Raw genomic sequence first — 18,974 nt, 5'->3', positions numbered from 1 at the left:
GTTAATTCCCCAGGAGATGCCCTGATAGACTAGTGGCTCCAGTGTTGTTTCTTTAGTTTATACATTTCAGAGAATGAGGAATCATTCAAAAGCTGTTTTAATAATATTTGCATTATGTGAATGCATTTTGCCTCAGGAGATTCTGCAGATTTACTGTATAAATAACATCCATAATTTACTGTATACAAAATAGTTACCTTTTTCTCAAGTAACTGAATAATTTATATCATTTACAGCTGCTTTCGGAAACCATAAAAAAGTCAGTCACTGCTAATGAGTTCTTTTTCCCATCACTTTATCCCTTATTCTTCTCTTTTGGTCTAAACGAGGAGAGTGTCTGTGGTGCTTGTATTTTAGCCAAATGCAGATACAGAAGGGTCAGCATATGCCAAGTTAATTTAGAAATCAGGCGGAGGTGGTTAGTGCTGTTCAGAAGAACTCTGCTGGGTTTTACTTTGCTATAATGTTGTCATAACATCTAAGCAAGTATGTAATGTTAAGTTTATTAGCAAACGAAAAATTAAGTATTTTAGATGTTTATTTGTTTTTATGATTTAAGCACATCAGATGTTTGGTTTACTGGGAAAAAAGTATACATACATGCAAATAAACCACCTTCTAAAGGGGAAGTAAAGTGTAAAATAGAATAAGGCTAGAAATGCTGTATTTTGTATACTAAACATAAACATGAACTTACGGCACCACAAGCCTAATCAAACAAATAATTTATGCTTTCAAAGTTGGCCACAGGGGGTCACCATCTTGTAACTTTGTTATACATCTTTGCAAGACCAAGACTGTGCACATGCTCAGTGTGGTCTGGGCTGCTTAGGGATCGTCATAAATTATCAAAACAGCACAAATCAAGTAATATCTGCCAGAAGCCGATACAGCAAGACTGATTAATAATCAGAATATACAGACTGCACTGGGTCCTGTGTTGTTATGTAATCTAATGTGGATTTTATAGTTTTTGTATTGTTTAATACAAACTTTCTCCAATTCTGCAGAACCAGTGACTGCAGCGAAAAAATTCTCCAAACAGAATCCCGGTTTATCTGTTTAAATCTGGCTCCATGATCTTTGTCCCTGCAGCTGGAGTTGGAAATAGTAAAGGCAAAAATAAAATCCAATACAAATCTCTACACAGTCGCCGACTGCTCTACAGGGAAACAAACAAAACTGCTTGAGTTCTGCATGGCTGGGAAGTAAAGCGGGGGCTCCCCCTGCTGTTCATAAGTATGATTTGTTTCCCTGCAGAGCAGTTAGGGACCGTCTGAAAATTCCTATCCACAGCAGTAAATGAAGGGAGAATTTCACTGCATACAGTCAGGTTTCTTATAAAAACAGTACACATTTTTTAATTAAAGTATATTGTAGGTAGGTTTCTTTTTCATTAAAGAAAGTAAAAATGGGATTTTATTTTTTTGCGATTACATGCCCTTTAAGTGCATTGCATCCAAAATGGGTATTGGTTGTGAATGAAATGGTACAATTTGAAAGCTGTTTTGATTTTACCCATAAAATTAGACCTTGCAATAAGGGACACGTCTATTAAAATTTGGGTAAAGGTAAGTGTGCAAAAAATCCTGCACCTCAGTATGATTTAGATGGAGTTCATTGTTTATTTGATTACATCACACAAAATCACAGGCGAAAATTGAAACGTTCTATGCAGTTAAGGTCATCTTTTAATTTGACTTTGAATAAATATGTCCCTTAGTTAGGATTTGTATCTAGCATCTATCAATTATCTATTAATGATATAGTGAATAAAGTGCCCCCTCTTGTAAAATATAAGGATATTATAAGTTACCGAGGAGTTTCATGACCATATAAAAACACGAGGCTGAAGGGCTGAAGGTCATGGAACTCAGAGGTAACTTCTAATATCCTCATATTGTCATCAACTGGGGGTACTTTATTTATTATAATACACAAGTTTCAGTGAGTCATGTGACAGAAATTACATCAGAACTCACCGTTTATAACTGATGACATCAGAACTCACCGTTTATAAAGATATAATTTACAAGATATTCATGGCTTTTGTTTATTATATATGTATATATGGGATATTTTCCCATTACAGAAAACATACAGCAATTGCTATCTAACGCAAGTCTTCCTTTTTGTATTGTGAAGGTTCTCGGAATATGTCCCAAGGATATGAGAGCTGATATCTGCGTGCATCTGAACACGAAGGTCTTCAATGAGCACCCAGCTTTTCGTTTAGCCAGCGACGGCTGTTTGCGATCATTAGCCGTGGAGTTTCAAACAATTCACTGTGCTCCAGGAGACCTCATCTACCATGCGGGTGAAAGTGTTGACGCCCTCTGCTTTGTGGTGTCGGGGTCGCTGGAAGTCATTCAAGATGAGGAGGTGGTGGCAATACTAGGTAAGGTCATGTCCTGTGAAACATATGACACTGTTCAGTATTTTCTTTAGGGAAGGGTATTAGCTTCTCATACATTTTATTTGCAGTACATTTGAATACGTTACACATTTTGCAATAAACAATGTTTTATGTTTTAATTATTTTAAGGGGCAGATTTATCAAGGGTCGAAGTGAATTTGAGGGAATTTTCGAAGTAAAAAAATTCTAAATTCAAAGTAATTTTTTGGATACTTCGACCATCGAATAGGATACTATGACTTCGAATTTACTTCAAATAAGATTCGAAGTAAAGTAGTTTGAATATTCGACCATTCGATAAACTTCGACTACAATACTTCGCCAAATTAAACCTGCCGAAGTGCTATGTTAGCCTATGGGGACCTTCTACAGCATTTCTCTACGTTTTTTAAAGTCGAAGTAAAATCGTTCGATCGTACGATAAAATCGTTCGAATCGTTCGATTTGAAGGATTGAACTTCGACCGCAGAATACCCAAATTCGATGAAAAAAGTTTGAATTCGATATTCATGTTTTCACTCAAAAATCGTGAAATTTGAAGGATTTCTCTCAAAAATCGTGAAATTTGAAGGTTTTCATTAAAAAATCGTGAAAATCAGACGTTTCACTCAAAAATCTTGAAATTTTAAGGTTTTCACTAAAAAATCGTGTAAATTTGCAGGATTTCACTAAAAAATCTTGAAATTTGAAGGATTTCACGAAAAAATCGTGAAATTTGAAGGTTTTCACAAAAAATTTGTGAAAATGTGCAATTTTTTACGAAAAAATCGTCAAAATCTGAAATTGACGCCGGCGAATTTTCACTGGAGATTCGCGAATTTATTCATTGGCGGCGAAACGCGGAATTTCACCGCAAATTCGTGCCAGGCGAATTTATTCGCCCATCACTTTTAATGACCCCTAATGTGGTTTACAGCCATTTCCTTAGTAAATGTGGCCAAGGAACCAAATATTTTTTCTTAAAGGAAAACTATACCCCCAAAATGAATACTTAAGCAAAAGGCAGAACTCTGTCTGTTAATTGGCTCATGTGACCTTACATGTGGTTTGTATGTGTGCCCAGTGAATCGTACGATCTCAGGGGGCGGCCCTTATTTTTTAAAATGGCAATTTTCTATTTATGATTACCCAATGGCACATACTACTAAAAAACTATATTATTATGATAATGGTTCATTTATATGAAGTAGGGTTTTACACATGAGCTGTTTTAATAGAGACCTACATTGTTTTGGGGGTATAGTTTTCCTTTAAATAATCTAGCACACTGTCAATCAGGTCTGCAGTTAAAAGATCATTTGCTGTAAGGCCTAAAAAGCTTTAATTTGTAGGTCCGGGCCAATAGAGAAATGAATTATTTCAGAACATCGTTTCATTTTTCAGAATATTTATGTATAACAAATAAGGGCTTTAATAGGTTTAATATGTGTATAACCTGATTAATGATGTTACAGCTTAGACTGAAAAGGATAATGTAACATTTAAAGGAAGGGTAAATGGTACAGGTTTCTGTGAGATAGAGTGGCTTAGATGAACCTTGCAATTCACCATATTGTGCTATTGATATTCCGGGGAAGAATTATACAAATTAAAACTGGGGTTTGGTGTTTATTATCACTTTGAGATTTTTTTTTTTAAATTGGCATATTTAAATATACATAAATGCGTCCATTCATCAAAACGGATCTGACTGGTTTTAGAAGTTGAAAACATTCGTTTTTTGGGTGCTAAAGTTCAGTGGTTGGGCACAACTGTAACACCAGATTTATTCAATGAGTCCCCAGAATAGCATGAGCGATGTAGTATTGGGAGGCCTACAGAATAAGCAGAAATCATCATTTGTAAATAGTAACCGCTTGTAAAAAAAGAAATAGCAGTTATAAATCTGATGTGTTTCCAAGTTTGCTTTATCTCAGCAGGTTTCCCACCGATCCTTCATTTTATCAGCAATTTATTTTGTTATTGATGTTGTTAGCGCATCAGAAAACAAGATAAAGTATCAGGCACTGGTGTAAACAAAAATATGTATCTAATCAATTCAGTTAACATATGTCTCCTCTTTGATGCAGCAGTGTCTAAGGCTGGATAAATGCGAAGACATGAAAAATATACTTTGCGGTTGGAGCCCATTTATTATTAATGGCATAAATCAACTGAGAAGGAGAAAAAGTGCATTTCTAGAGGAGTACTGAATAAATGGTTCATTATTATAGTGGCTAAGTTACACAATTTATATCATTTTCATGAAAATTATGAAAGAGTAGGTAATAGTCAAAGGGGATAGGTAAAAGATTTTATCGAGCTATATTGAACTATTCTGTGGAATAAGGACTGTTTGAACCATGAAAGTTAAAAATGGCTATTAAACGATTAAATATAACATGAGATAGATTTCCCAGTGTGGGAAAAATGTAACTATTGCAATATCTAAATTCCATGGTAAAAAAAAAAAAAAGTTCCGTTCTTCCTTCATGCTATTCAGAGTTGATTTTATTTATTTATACATTTTTAACCCACCCCATAACTGATAAATATTAATCTTGTTTATCAGATGATGCACCTCAAAAAGTTTTGCTGAAATGCCTGGAAGGGTTACTGCAAAAGCACCTTCTAGATAAGTACAGATATAGGATCCCTTATCCGGAAACCCGATATCCAGAATGCTCCGAATTACGGAATGGACTCCATTATCTCATAGACTCCATTATATCCAAATAATCCAAATTTTTAAAAATGATTTCCTTTTTCTCTGTAATAATAAAACAGTAGCTTGTTCTTGATCCCAACGAGTATAAGCCGAGTTTTTCAGCCCCCAAAATATGCTGAAAAACTCTACCTCGGCTTATACTCGGGTCAAGCGCAAAAACGGTCGCCGGCGTCTAAGAATAGTCGCCGGCATCTAAGAATAGTCGACAGCGCCCAAGAATAGTCGCCGGCGTCCAAGAATAGTCGCCTGCGTCCAAGAATAGTCTCCAAGAATATTCGCCAGCGTCCAAGAATGGTCGCCGGCATCCAAAAACGAGACGCCGGCACCTCCAATTGGAGCAGAAACCCTCAATTTTTTGATTGAAACTTACCAGAAGCTGCTGCATTTCTCACCCTAGGCTTATACTCGAGTCAATAAGCTTTCCCAGTTTTTGGAGGTAAAATTAGGTACCTCGGCTTATACTCGGGACGGCTTATACTCGAGTATATACGGTACCAGGAGTAACTATTCAATCAAGTGTGTCAACTTGCCTCATGGCAAGAGCAACCCTTTACTAAGGAGTCCCATGACCATGTAAAGACAGGAGTCCAAAGATACTCCAGTTATAAGTATATATTTTACAGGATAACCAATGTTATTTGATTTATATTGTATTTCTGCACCCCCATATGTGGACTACAGATGGAGAAAACCATATTTAGACATTTAACTCACGTGGCTGAACATACAGTATCTCTCCATGTGACTGTGTTTAAATCGATTATCAGAGCCTGTTTAAGTTTGAATAATTGTCTCTAATATAGATCTCTTGTGTTCCTTCATTGCTGTAGGAAAGGGTGATGTCTTTGGAGACGTGTTCTGGAAAGAAACCACACTTGCCCATGCCTGCGCTAATGTCCGTGCGCTGACGTATTGTGATTTACACATCATTAAACGGGAAGCCTTACTCAAAGTACTGGACTTCTACACAGCCTTCGCTAACTCTTTCTCAAGGAATCTCACACTAACTTGTAACTTGAGGAAACGGGTAAGGGGGAACCAGTTTTTTTTTTTTGCTTTTCCGTAAATGCCACGATTTAATGTACTGATTGTTGTTCTGATAAGTGGAATGCATGCAATTGGGATATTTCCAATGGGCATGAACAAAGCTGAATGTAGAAACAGTTCTCATTTGAGTCACAGCATTTTGAATTTCAGGGAAACCATGGTTCTGCAATTGGGATAAAAGCAGTTTCCGCTTGGTGAGATGTAAATTGTGCTGCTGCCAGGTTTGTGTGCTCTGTAATGCAATTGCTTATGCAAGTAGAATAGGCACTTTACTTGCTTAGAAATAAACCTTTTCATTGTGACTGTGCACCTGTTCCATTCCAACTTTACATTATCATTCATCTGATCCAGTTTCCATGCACTAGAGTCCTGCACGGGTCCATTTTTTGGAACCCATACCCGACCCGTACCCGCAACCTGCAATCTGCAACCTGCATTCTTACCCGCTTGGACCCGCTACCTGACTCGAACCGCAAGTACCTTATCCGCAACCTGGACCTGTGACCCACTGACCATCAAGAGTCAGGAAGTGTTGTCATTGTAAACCGGAAGTGACATCATCGGAAGTAGGCATGATCAGAAAAAAGGTGTAAAAATCGCTATTGAGAAGATCCGCGGTTCGTCCCCCAACCGCAAACCTGCAGATCCTGCATCTATACCCACACCCGGAACTTGTACCGGCAACCCGCAGGGTACTGCAGGTTTTTGCGGGTACCCGACCCGCTGCAGGACTCTACCATGCACTAGTTACCAAGACAAGTTTCATTGATGCTCATTTATTATTTCTCTTGCTTTCTCCGAACCCCATACATAAATTTTCACCGCAATTATAATTTTTTGTGGTAAGTTTACCTTTAAGCATAGGCTTATTCCGATAGATTTGTTGCTGTTCTAGTTTCAGTGTAAGTACTTTCAAATAGTTCTGTCTGGAAATGAGCTGAAATGTAGTGATGCAAGACGTCGATTTGATTAAACTGAAATCCCAAGGCTATTCTATGGTTTTAGTTTAAATATAAGAACTTCCGCATTATACAGTAAATACAAATTTCATACAATTTTTTAGTGTCTTTCAAACTGATTAAAATGCTAAAGACAGCATTTTGTCTATCTTGGGAATAAGATCATAATATTTGCTCCAGGGGATGAGGCAGAGTGAAGTGGGTTTAATTAATACTTCTTTTCTCTACGGATATTGTTTCCTTTGATTTTAACAAAATACATATGCATTATATAAAAACTCTGTTTCAGCGCTGCAACTTGGAGGGAACAATTGTGCGTTTGCTGATGAGGCTGTTCAAGGTTGGACAAGACCACAAGTCCACAGAGCAGGTGGCAGGGGAGGGATTAAAGGACTCATACAGTAATAATGGGTATCAATAGAGGTGGCCTAACGCAGATCAGTGTCGGACTGGCTCGGCGGGACACCGGGAAATAACCCGGTGGGCCCCCGCCGGGCCCCAACCCTCATGGGCCCCCGCCAGGTCAGACCCCCTCTCTCCATTCTGAAATCGGAAAGAAAAAAATTGGCCTGCGCATGCGGGATGCACCGAGTGCGGCAGCATGCGTGTGAGCCGAGCGCGCCTGAATGCGTGCGTGTCGGTGCGCTTCACTGTAGGGGCTGGGGCGGGGAGGCCGGACCGTCTGACCCTGACGCAGATCATCTAAAATTTTAATGAATGAGGGTGGCCCTACAAAACATATAGGGGTTATTTATCAAAGTCTGAATTTCTCAATATTTTCTGCTACAAACTCTGATCAAATCTGCTCCGGTTGTTTACGCTTATTTATCATAACATTTTCCCAAAAATTTGCTTCGCGGGAAGAAATCCGATTTTCACAAACTTTTCAGATTTTTCCTACGATTTTCAAGATTTCTGATTTTGCACCGGAACGCTTTTTGTCCAAAAACTCCTAAAACTTAGGGGTATTGCACGAAACCCAGCGCACATCAAAAAATCATTGGGACTTCTCCCATTGACTTATATGCAACCTCGATAGGTCTGAGATGCCGGATTTTCAGATTCTGACTTTTCCATCCTCTGGGTTTAATAAATTCAGAAAAATTCGTGATTTTCCAATTTTATAAAAAAAATCACAAATTTTTTGTGATTTTTGCATTCAGAGTTTAGTAAATAACCCCCATAAAGTTGTACCACAAATGCAGCTGAGTTCTCAGGTTTTTATTTTAATGGTAGAGCCCTTGTTCTAATCATTTGGAAGAACTATTGAAGGCAGATGCATAGGAGACCTTATAACTGTAGTAATCAACATTGTCATGCTCTATAAATGTACTTAAAATTTGGGCCCCATCATCATTACTCATGGTAGAATTGTTACTTATGAAGAATTATAGAAAAACAAGCCATCAATGCCATATTCACGCTTCATAGAAATGATTTATTGCCTACTTTTTAGGATGGAAATTTGTACATTTTTCAAGGCATTCATTTTTTCCTTATAAATTCCACAGTTCTCTTTAGCGTTTCTACAGAACATTTAGAAATGAAAAAGAGAGAAGACTGTGCTGAGAACAGTGATTTCATGATGTGTTCCCATTGTGCTAGAAACAGGGCTTTTTATAGCTCATTGTGGCTCACACTTAGGTCAAATAAATCACTTTTTCTAAATGGACAAAGAAGTTGTGACATTTTTTTGCAGAGCTGTGCTCCCCTGAAATAGTAATTGATTTTGTCTTTGATCATTATTTAGCTTAACGGTGCATTTTTTCAATTGCTGTCTTATCTATTGACTTATTTGAAGCAATTCAAATTTTCTGTTGTATAAGAAGTGACCAGTATAATAAGTATAGTATATGTTTTTCTAGCTCTTAAAGCTCAGTGCAGATATTCATTGACAGTTAGATCCAATATATCTTATAGAGGGGCTCCCTTTCCTAGCAGATTTATTAGAGCTCATTCAGATAATTGACTCCAGTACAAACAAAATAACTGCCTTTTGCACAAATCCTGCATGTAGAGAGACATAATGTCTGGTGATTTTCTAGAGTGAGCTCTAATACATCTTCTAGGCAAAAGGAGCCCCCCTATAAGATATATTGGATCTAACTGTCAATGAATATCTGACACCCAACTCCTGAATGAAGACAGAATGAAGAGAAACAGATGCTGAGAGAGGGATAGTGAAAATAAACTTGATTATTTCAGAAAATGTTCCGAATTTTTTTTTCATTATATTTAGAAAATCTCTTATTTCAGTATTAAATTTTAATTTTCATGATAGTTTCCCTTTAAGATTGCGATGGGATTTTGTCGGAGTTTGTTTGCCTTTCAGAGTAAAAGATATGCTTGACAGCCTGTAATGATTATGGAGCAGTTCGGTTTGTAGAACAAGCCCTGGATATTTGGGAAAGGGATGATTACAATTCTTCCAAAAACTATTTGTTTCAACATCTGTCAAGCTCAGAGCTCAGAAAATCATTTCCAGTAAGCATTATGTGCAATTATGAAAGCAATGAACACTGAGGTTTCCATCCCAGCAACACAAGGCAGGTCTCTCTTGACAATCATCTCTCCATTGTCTTTTTACTTGGGTACAAAATATTATGATTAAGCATCCTTGCATTGTCAGGACGTAGAACTTATGATTGACAACTTTGGTCTCAAAGAAATACAAAAGGTACCTGCATATCTGTTCTAATATAATGACAGAGAATACTCATGTAGAAAAGACTATCGTATAGTGATGGTATGTGGCAAATAAGTCAGTGACAGTGATCAGATAATATTTAGGGCATTATTGGGAGCGGTTGAGTGGAAGGATAAGTTTCTAGTGTTTGTTTAAAGTGGAACGTTTGTGAAAATAAACTTCTTCAGGTATAAATGTCGTCCACTAAAATTCTGCATACTTTGAAGATGTAATTTATTGTCTGAATTCCTTCTCTTTGTACTTGTGACCTTCTCCTGAAGTGTTTTTTCTTGATTGACACAGAATGAAACGTTGTCATTTGCCTTTGGTGCGAACAATTTAGAGGTGCAGTAAAGTGATATCCCCAGTGCTGAAAAAACCTCTTGCCCCAGATATGCAAGTCACTCTGAAATCTGGTCATGAAGCTGCCCAGTATGAATTCTGAACACGCACAGCCAGTTATGGAATTAGTTCTTGCATCCTTTTGGCTAAACTGGTTGAACTTCCTTTAACTTCCCTAGATTGCTTATCAATACTATCCACTGCTATTCCATTGTTCCATCATGTGGTGGCATCAATATATATAGAATGCCACTCTTAAATGGTACGTCTGTAGGGGGCCCCATCTATGCCATGGTCATGAAAACCTATAATTCAGTACTGTTTTAGCTTTTCTGCTGGCCATGGCTCAAGTCCATACTAAATAGATCTATTTAAAGCACTTGCTCCTGCCACCTTTCTTCTTTTATAAAAGAAGCAAACCTCCAACTGCCATGCTTTTTGTGGGACCTTATGTCCAGTTTTGCACCCACAATGCCAATTAACTGATTGATGCTACTGCTTATCTTCTGGTGTCTGCTTGCGGTGTCTTGACTTGTATAACATAAGGCGTAATGTCAGTCTCATCTCACAAAACTGTGACAAGCATATCAGAGTCGACTGGCAGGGAACTTTTTACAGCCAATCTGGGATTTCAGGTTTTAAGCTACAACCTAGGCAATCAGACCCTTCATTAACTTTGTGTTATAAATTCTTTGGCTAAAATGCTAATGTGGAACAGGGACATGTTGCCCACTGTGTTGCATTGACGAAGTGATGTTATAACAGTCTACCCGTCGCTGAAATGTTTCCCACTTCTCCTCTATGCAATAAGTTTTGAACTGCGCAATGTTTTATAGGTTTCTTCTATGCATAACTCGTCTCATTTCTTTTAGCTATTCCTTTATGGATTTCCTTGAATGTTCAGGGTCAGTCATGTTGCCTGGTCCACTTTTGGTTGAGTTTCAATCTTCTGATCGATGGTCTAATATTATCCTCAGGCACTCTCTGATACAAAAAAAATTCATAGTGGATGTCAGTTCAGGCTGTGATGCAACAAAGCAGTCCAAAACCATAACATTTCCATGTATCAGGTTATTCAGGTGGAATACTGTCTTTGGTTTTTCCCTAAACATGTCTTCTGGCACTATCCGCAGCTACTTCTAATGGTAGACTCTACTTTTTGACATGAGAGACGAGAGCTACCTGTATGTCTCGTAATACAATTCCGGGGTTCTTGCAGACTTTTTTCTGCTGGACTTGCTAGGACAAATTGCCAGGTCTGGAATCTTCTCTGCTTCTAGATGATCTTCCATATAGTGAAATTTATGATTTTTTTTAGACATTTTTTATTCCCTTCACAGACTCATAGGAACCTTTAAACTTCTTTCTAAAGGCCTTGAGAACTCAACATCAAAGAGCAGACCAAACTAAAGGGCCGATTCACTAACTTCGAGTGAAGGATTCGAAGTAAAATACTTTGAATTTCGAGTGTTTTTTTGTGCTCCTCGACTATGGAATTGGCGTAAATTCGCCTGAGTAGAATGATTCGAATAGGTCGAGCGCAAAAACGCTGCGACTATTCGCCCATTCGATAGTCGAAGTACTGTCTCTTTTAAAAATACTTCGACTGCCTACTTCGCCACCTAAAACCTACCGAATTGCTTTAAAAGCCTATGGGAAAGTCCCATAGGCTTGTTTTCCAAGTTTTTGATCGAATAAAAAGGCATTCGATCGAACGTAAATCCTTCGAGCGAATATTCGATCGAGCGCCTATTCGCCAATTCGACTATTCGCCAGCGCGTAAATTCGCCCGAATTGCCTATTCGATTCTATTCCCCAGACGAATTTCGAGGGATTTAACCCCTCGAAATTCGACCCTTGATGAATTCGCCCCCTAATGTCTTTTGTTAAAATAAGACAGTCCTCTTTATCAATGTTTAATGTCCTAAAAATTTGGACTTGATCTGGTGCACCTGATTCTACCGCTTATTTTTCTTTTTTTTTTTTTGTATGCCAAATTTGGATTTATGTTTATTCGAATTACACTATAGGCTGCAAAATGCAAATGTTGCACAATATTTGTTAATAAATTTCAAATGTATGCACTCCCACAAGTTCAGCCTCCACAAAGGATTTTCCTATCTTAATCCTATAAAAATTAATAGGTATTAATAGGACTTCATATATCTTCTAGGTTTACATGTGATTTTAGTAACAAACGGTTTGTTAAAATATTACCAGTTTACAGTATTCTCTTCTGGTAACATGTTGGCTATTCTCTTTCAAATGATCTACTTGTATTTATGACCTTCAATGTGCAGAGCTTGAGAGGCATACACAATACAAGGGATATTTATGGGGTCGTACAAGAAGTTCAGTTGAGTTACATGGCTTGTGCGTCCAGTTGGCATTGCTCCCTGTACATTTTTGGAATGATTTGTAAGCTGCAAAACAGCCATATTCACTTTTCTCACAAAATTAAGACCCAATGCCAAAGCATCAGCTGTTTGGGAAGTGATTAGCAATTTTGCCTACTCAGGGCCTGTTCAGGGCCCAGATCATAATATAATAAATCTGTTTTTTGCATGAAGAAAAATGTTCCTGTTTCCTTTCATTTCCCACCCTTGTAGTAAGTTGTTACTTTTCCTTAACTCGTTTGCTGACAGAAATAATGTGATATAGTGAATATTTAATTAACAGTGTTTGATTTCTTTATCAGCTCCCTCGACCTCTGTAACCTGTACATAGTGTATATAGGTATAACCACACATATGCACTGAGGGTCATTTGGAGGGGTTGAACTTGATGCACAATTGTCTTTTTTCCATCCCAAATGAACTATGTAGCACATAAGGAAAAGAGAATGAATCCAGGTTCTTAAAATGGCTATTACATGTTTGTTTTGTAACATTCCATCTTGAAGTTTATTTAATTAGATAAAATGGCTAATTTCTGGTTAAATAAATACATTATTGTGCATGGTGTGTTTTCATCTTAAGCTTACTAATGTATTTCCATGAGCATTCACTTTTCTTTTGTAGTTCTTGTACTATATAATTCTGTACATCAGTGTGTGTCTGCATTAAGATACTGTTCTATTAACAAAACAAAGGCTAATGCATTATTCATTGACTTATCAATTATACATCTGCACAGAACCCATTAACAACCTACTTAAACACCCAAACACAATCGGCAATTTTTCCTTCGATTGAAACACCTCTTTGTGTGACAAGCCCCCAGTGTGCAAAGTGACATTTAATATTAGTCAAAGTTTGGGTTCAAGCATATTGATTTAGATCTTACATCAATCTTATGTCATTCCTTTTCTTATTTTCATCTCCCCCCCCCAAAGTAAAGCTTGTTACCAAACTCGACCAAGCATGTTGAGTTTATCTGTCACACATACTATATATATTTTATATATTTTTATAAAAATAGATGAGGTCAATCACATTTAATCCTTCCTTTAAATGTATAAGCAATCTGCATATTATTAAATCCCAAATCCATACATTTATGCAAATTAAAACTCATCTGCCACTTAGCTCCCAGACTGCCAGTTTGTAGAGAACTCCCTGCAGATTCCGCATCCTAAATGGATTAAACTTTCCTAAATCAGTTTATGCAAACACAGAGATACATTGCGTTCAGTTACATAGTTACAAGTCCATTAAATTAAACCCTCCAAATGAACCCCAGTGCATGCACATATATGTATGTGTATATAATACACAAAAGCCATAAATATCTTGTAAATTATATCCTTATAAACGGTGAGTTCTGATGTCATCAGTTGTAAACGGTGAGTTCTGATGTCATTTCTGTCACATGACTCACTGAAACTTATGTATTATAATAAATAAAGTACCCCCAGTTGCAAAATATGAGGATATTAGAAGTTACCTCGGAGTTCCATGACCTGTTTAAAAACACTCGGCCTTCGGCCTCGTACTTTTATATGGTCATGAAACTCCTCTGTAACTTATAATATCCTTATATTTTACAAGAGGGGGTACTTTATTCACTGTATAATACACAAAAGCCATGAATATCTTGTAAATTATATCCTTATAAACGGTGAGTTCTGATGTCATCAGTTATAAACGGTGAGTTCTAATGTCATCAGTTATAAACAGTGAGTTCTGATGTAATTTCTGTCACATGACGCACTGAAACTTGTGTAATAATAAATAAAGTACCCCCGGTTGCAAAATATAAGGATATTAGAAGTTACCTCGGAGTTCCATGACCTGTATAAAAACACTCGGCCTTTGGCCTTGTACTTTTATATGGTGATGAAACTCCTCTGTAACTTATAATATCCTTATATTTTACAAGAGGGTGTACTTTATTCACTATATATTTCTATATATAATTATAGGCTTCACTGTAGTCTTGGATGTTATGCTTGTCAAAGAAATCATCCAAGCCACTCTTAAAAGCATAACAAGTAGGGTCGCCACTTTTCAGATTTCACCCGGACAGCCCAGTTTTGGAAAATCCTTACATTAAGGGCAGATTTTTCAAGGGTTGAATTTTGAATAAAAAAAACTTCAAAATTTGAATAAAACAAGAAACTAAAATTTATTTTAAAAAAAATCGATGTTTTTTTTCGGATGAATAGGCCACTTTCATTCGAATTCAAATTGTTCAGATTAAAGTAACACCGTATTCCATTGAATTCGATTCCAAGTTTTTTCAAAAAAACCCTTTGATTTCTCAAAGTCCACCAATTGACTCCAAAGTTTTAGATGGCGAATGGTCAAAGTCGAATTTTTAAAGAGACAGTACATGATAAATTTCGATATTCGCATTTTCAATTTTTTTCAAATTTCGAAATGTATTTGGGCTATTCCCTAGTCAGAGTACACAAAAAATAGCTCAAAATTCTAATTTTTTGAATTTATACTTCGACCTTGATAAATCTGCCCCTAAATAATATGGCAATCAGTCAATCGCTAATTGCCATGTCATGAGCCCCCAACGTCACTGACCCACCCCCCAATGTTATCAGCCCCGCCTCCTGTCAGTAGTGATGGGCGAATTTGTCCCGCTTCGCATTTCCACGAAATTCGCAAATTTCCCCTGAAAATCACGAAATGGCGAATACGTCTAAATTGTCGCTGGCCTCTTAAAACCGTCGCCAGCATCAACAAAAACTTTGCTCATTGTATATTTGTTTATTTTATCAACACAAGGCAATTTCCAAGTAAACAAAGAAACTGAAACTGTCATTATTAAATAAACGATTACGCCGTATAATACCGTATATACTCGAGTATAAGCCGACCGAGTATAAGCCGAGTTACCTAATTTTACCTACGAAAACTGGGAAAACTTATTGACTCAAGTATAATCCTAGACACAACTACAGCCCTGTCTCCCAGCAGCGCGCATTCCACCAAAGCGACCCCCCCCAGCGATCAACCGGACTTTGCAAAGTTGATGGTGACAGAGAATTGCCAAACGGATTACTGTGTGCATTGTCCCACTGTCCCACTACCATTTGCAGAGGGTGCTGTGTGATATTACCATCACTGTTAATCTTTCATATAACCAACAGAGGGCGCACTGTTATTCTTTCATATAACCAACAGATGGCGCTGTGTGATATTGCAGTCACTGTTATACTTTCATATAACCAACAGAGGGTGCACTGTTATTCTTTCATATAACCAACAGATGGCGCTGTGTGATATTGCAGTCACTGTTATTCTTTCATATAACCAACAGATGGTGCTGTGTGATATTGCAATCTCTCCCCAAGCGAACTGTTGGTATAGGAATGATTAAAAGTGACTGCAATCTCAGCTACTGCCCACTGACTCGAGTATAAGCCGAGGTAGACTTTTTCAGCACATTTTGGATGCTGAAAAACTCCGTTTATACTCGAGTATATACGGTAATAGCATTTTTATCTCTAGACTTTGCAGAACTTTCGGCTATAGATGGACATGGGTAACATTGCAAGAAACAGTCTTCAGAGACCAGTTTGTTGATACGTAATGTATATTTGAGGGTTTTAGCTTTGATGAGTTTTGTATTTCCTTTTTCTAGCTTAATATGTTTCATGGAGCAGCAATCTCATTCAGACAAACCGCTAGAACAATTTGCATTGCATTCGCACTTGTTCGCATTTCCTATTCCTTATCAACTCTTAGTTCAGGCCTGTGTTCTGCATTGTCATTTATTACACAATAAAAAAAAACATGGGTGAAAGTTGGCATAATTGTAAAATAAGTAGTACTATATATTCTCCCCATTACTGCCAATATTTCACTATTTTGCCCTGTAGAACGGACTATATAAAGAAAAGCATATCTTAAACTTTAATACAGGGATCCCCAACCTTTTGAACCTGTAAGCAACATTAAGAAGTAAAAGGAGTTGGGGAGCAACACAAGCATGAAAAATGTTCCCGGGGTGCCAAATAAGGGCTGTGATTGGCCATTTAGTAGCCCCTATGTGGATTGTCAACCTACATTAAGACTCTGTTTGGCAGTGCACCTGGTTTTTATGCAGCCAAAACTTGCCTCCAAGCCTGGAATTCAAAAATAAGCAGCTGCTTTGAGGACACTGGGAGCAACATCTAAGGGGTTGGAGAGCAACATGTTACTCACCAGCTACTGGTTGGGGATCGCTGCTTTAATACATTGAGAGCTTACTATTCTTTTAATAACATTTTTTCCTCCTTCTTCTAGATTGTCTTCCGCAAAATCAGTGATGTGAAGAAAGAAGAAGAGGAGCGGCAAAGGCAAAAGAATGAAGTGACCCTTAGTATCCCAGTGGACCACCCTGTAAGAAAACTGTTCCAGAAATTTAAACAGCAGAAGGAATTAAGAAACCAGGGTTCTTCAAACAGTGATCTGGAAAGGAACCAGCTCCAAGTGGAGCACCGCTCTATGCACAATGGAGCAGTCCTTACTGGAACCAGCGTGGTGACTGTGTCCCAGATAACCCCTATTCAGACATCTCTGTCTTATGTCAGAACCAATGAGTCTATGAAACAGAACAACAGGGATTCTATGGAGCTGAAGCCAAATAGCAGCAATGACATTAAAAGCCTCAAAGTGACCAGCCCCGTTCGCCTTAAGAACGGAAATGGGAAAGGTTGGCTGAAATTGAAAAACAACATGCAGGTGCAAGAGGAAAAGAAAGAAGACTGGAATAATGTGACAAAAGCAGAGTCATTGGGTTTGCTTTCAGATGACCCCAAATGCACTGACCCAGAGACCAATGGCTCTAAAAACCCATTGAGAAAAACCGATTCTTGTGACAGCGGGATAACTAAAAGTGACCTTCGTTTGGATAAAGCAGGGGAAACACGTAGTCCACTTGAACACAGTCCCCTGCAAGTTGATGCAAAACACCCTTTTTACCCAATCCCAGAGCAAGCCTTACAGACCACCCTCCAAGAGGTCAAACATGAGCTAAAAGATGACATTCAGTCACTCAACTGTCGAATGACTGCTCTTGAACTGCAGATTACAGAAATCCTCAAACTTTTATCAGCTCCCCCATCTCCTCCCAAAATCCCTACAAGTCCGCTCCATATTCCACGTCAAGATATATTTAGTGTTTCTAGACCAATGACACCAGAGTCTGAAAAAGAAGAGATTCATGTTTAATAGAAACTGGACATTAGTAGACAACATGTGCGTATGTAGATCAACACACACACATAAATATCAAGGGTGTGACTTGAAAATCTTTTAGTCGTTTTAATAATTTTGATGTGTAAATATTGCATGTCCAGCTGGATTCTGGCCTGCCAAAAGAAGATCCTTAAACTAGATAGAGCTTGTAAAATATGCAGTTGACTGCATGCATTCTTTACATTGATTTATAGTCTTCATTACATAACTTATTTGTATAATAAAGGCAATGTTAGGTTTAAATATCAGGGTCCAACCTGCCAATATCGCTATTCCAGCTGTAGATCTCAGGCTTGTTCTTTCAGATATTTAATGCATCTGCAGAATGCTGTAGGATTGAATTAAAAGACAAAAGCTTTAATATTCAGAAATAAGTTCACTTTGTATGAAACATTGAGCATTATAGGTCTCATCAAGGTCAGAATAGTTCTCTTTTTAAATAAAGCAGCATTTTTAAATTTAATTTTTCATATTCTATCAACGTTTGTCAATGTCAAATTATGAGAACTATGTTTGTGTTAGCATTACATTATTTTTCCCGTAGGTTTTTGTTTTTTGCTATCCAGGGAGAGGTAAAATTGTTTGAAGATGAGCAGACGAATCTGGCCAAGGCACTGATATACCATGGAACTTTCACAAAGTGCACCAGAGTCGCTTGGAGTCACACAAGTGCAACCTAAGCAGGATCAGGCACAAGAGCAGTAGGTTTTTAGAAGCATCATTTTAGCTGCACTTGCTTTATTACTATCCCCACTAACTGGTATATGGAGATCTGCAGGGCACTGTTTGGTGGATCTCTTATCCGATCAGTTAGAAGGTAATATACATGTAGGTGTCTTCAGACTTTGATGACTTGAGCTGCAGTGGATGTCAATAATAAGCAAGCAGATCTTTCTAAGGGGCCCGTTTTTTCCACGGATCTCAAAAAATGTGTGGTTTTCCTATATTTCTAAAAATTTAACATTTATTCAGTATAAAAACCACGAAAACCTCTAAGGCCAAACTTCACCAAGTAAAAGTTTTATAGAATGGGAGCTGCACTGATCCTATTAGACCGTTTTAAATCAATTTGGACTTTTAGAGGTTTTCAACATTTTTTTTGCTAGAAATGGTCCAAATAAACCTCGAATTTTTAGAGGTTTTCGTATTTTTCAGTGGTTTTTTTTTTTCGTTTACACTT

General features: G+C 37.6%; 1 protein-coding gene across 2 annotated transcripts in view; it reads left to right on the top strand.

The window, feature by feature from the left end:
- kcnh5.S (potassium voltage-gated channel subfamily H member 5 S homeolog) overlaps nucleotides 1-18,826 on the top strand; it is a 154,299-nt gene extending 135,473 nt beyond the window's left edge. For both annotated transcript variants that reach the window (XM_018232289.2, XM_018232286.2), the window contains 3 exons: nucleotides 2,146-2,398; nucleotides 5,954-6,150; nucleotides 16,841-18,826. In XM_018232289.2, the coding sequence (XP_018087778.1) occupies nucleotides 2,146-2,398; nucleotides 5,954-6,150; nucleotides 16,841-17,767 (1,377 nt within the window). In that variant the 3' untranslated portion in view covers nucleotides 17,768-18,826. The remainder of the gene's footprint in view (nucleotides 1-2,145; nucleotides 2,399-5,953; nucleotides 6,151-16,840) is intronic.
- The last annotated feature ends 148 nt before the right edge of the window (nucleotides 18,827-18,974 follow it).

Source organism: Xenopus laevis, chromosome 8S (genome assembly GCF_017654675.1).
Source record: "Xenopus laevis strain J_2021 chromosome 8S, Xenopus_laevis_v10.1, whole genome shotgun sequence".
Lineage (NCBI taxonomy): Eukaryota > Metazoa > Chordata > Amphibia > Anura > Pipidae > Xenopus > Xenopus laevis.
Note: the sequence above shows the minus strand (reverse complement) of the source record. Positions and strands in the feature narration are given on the sequence as shown.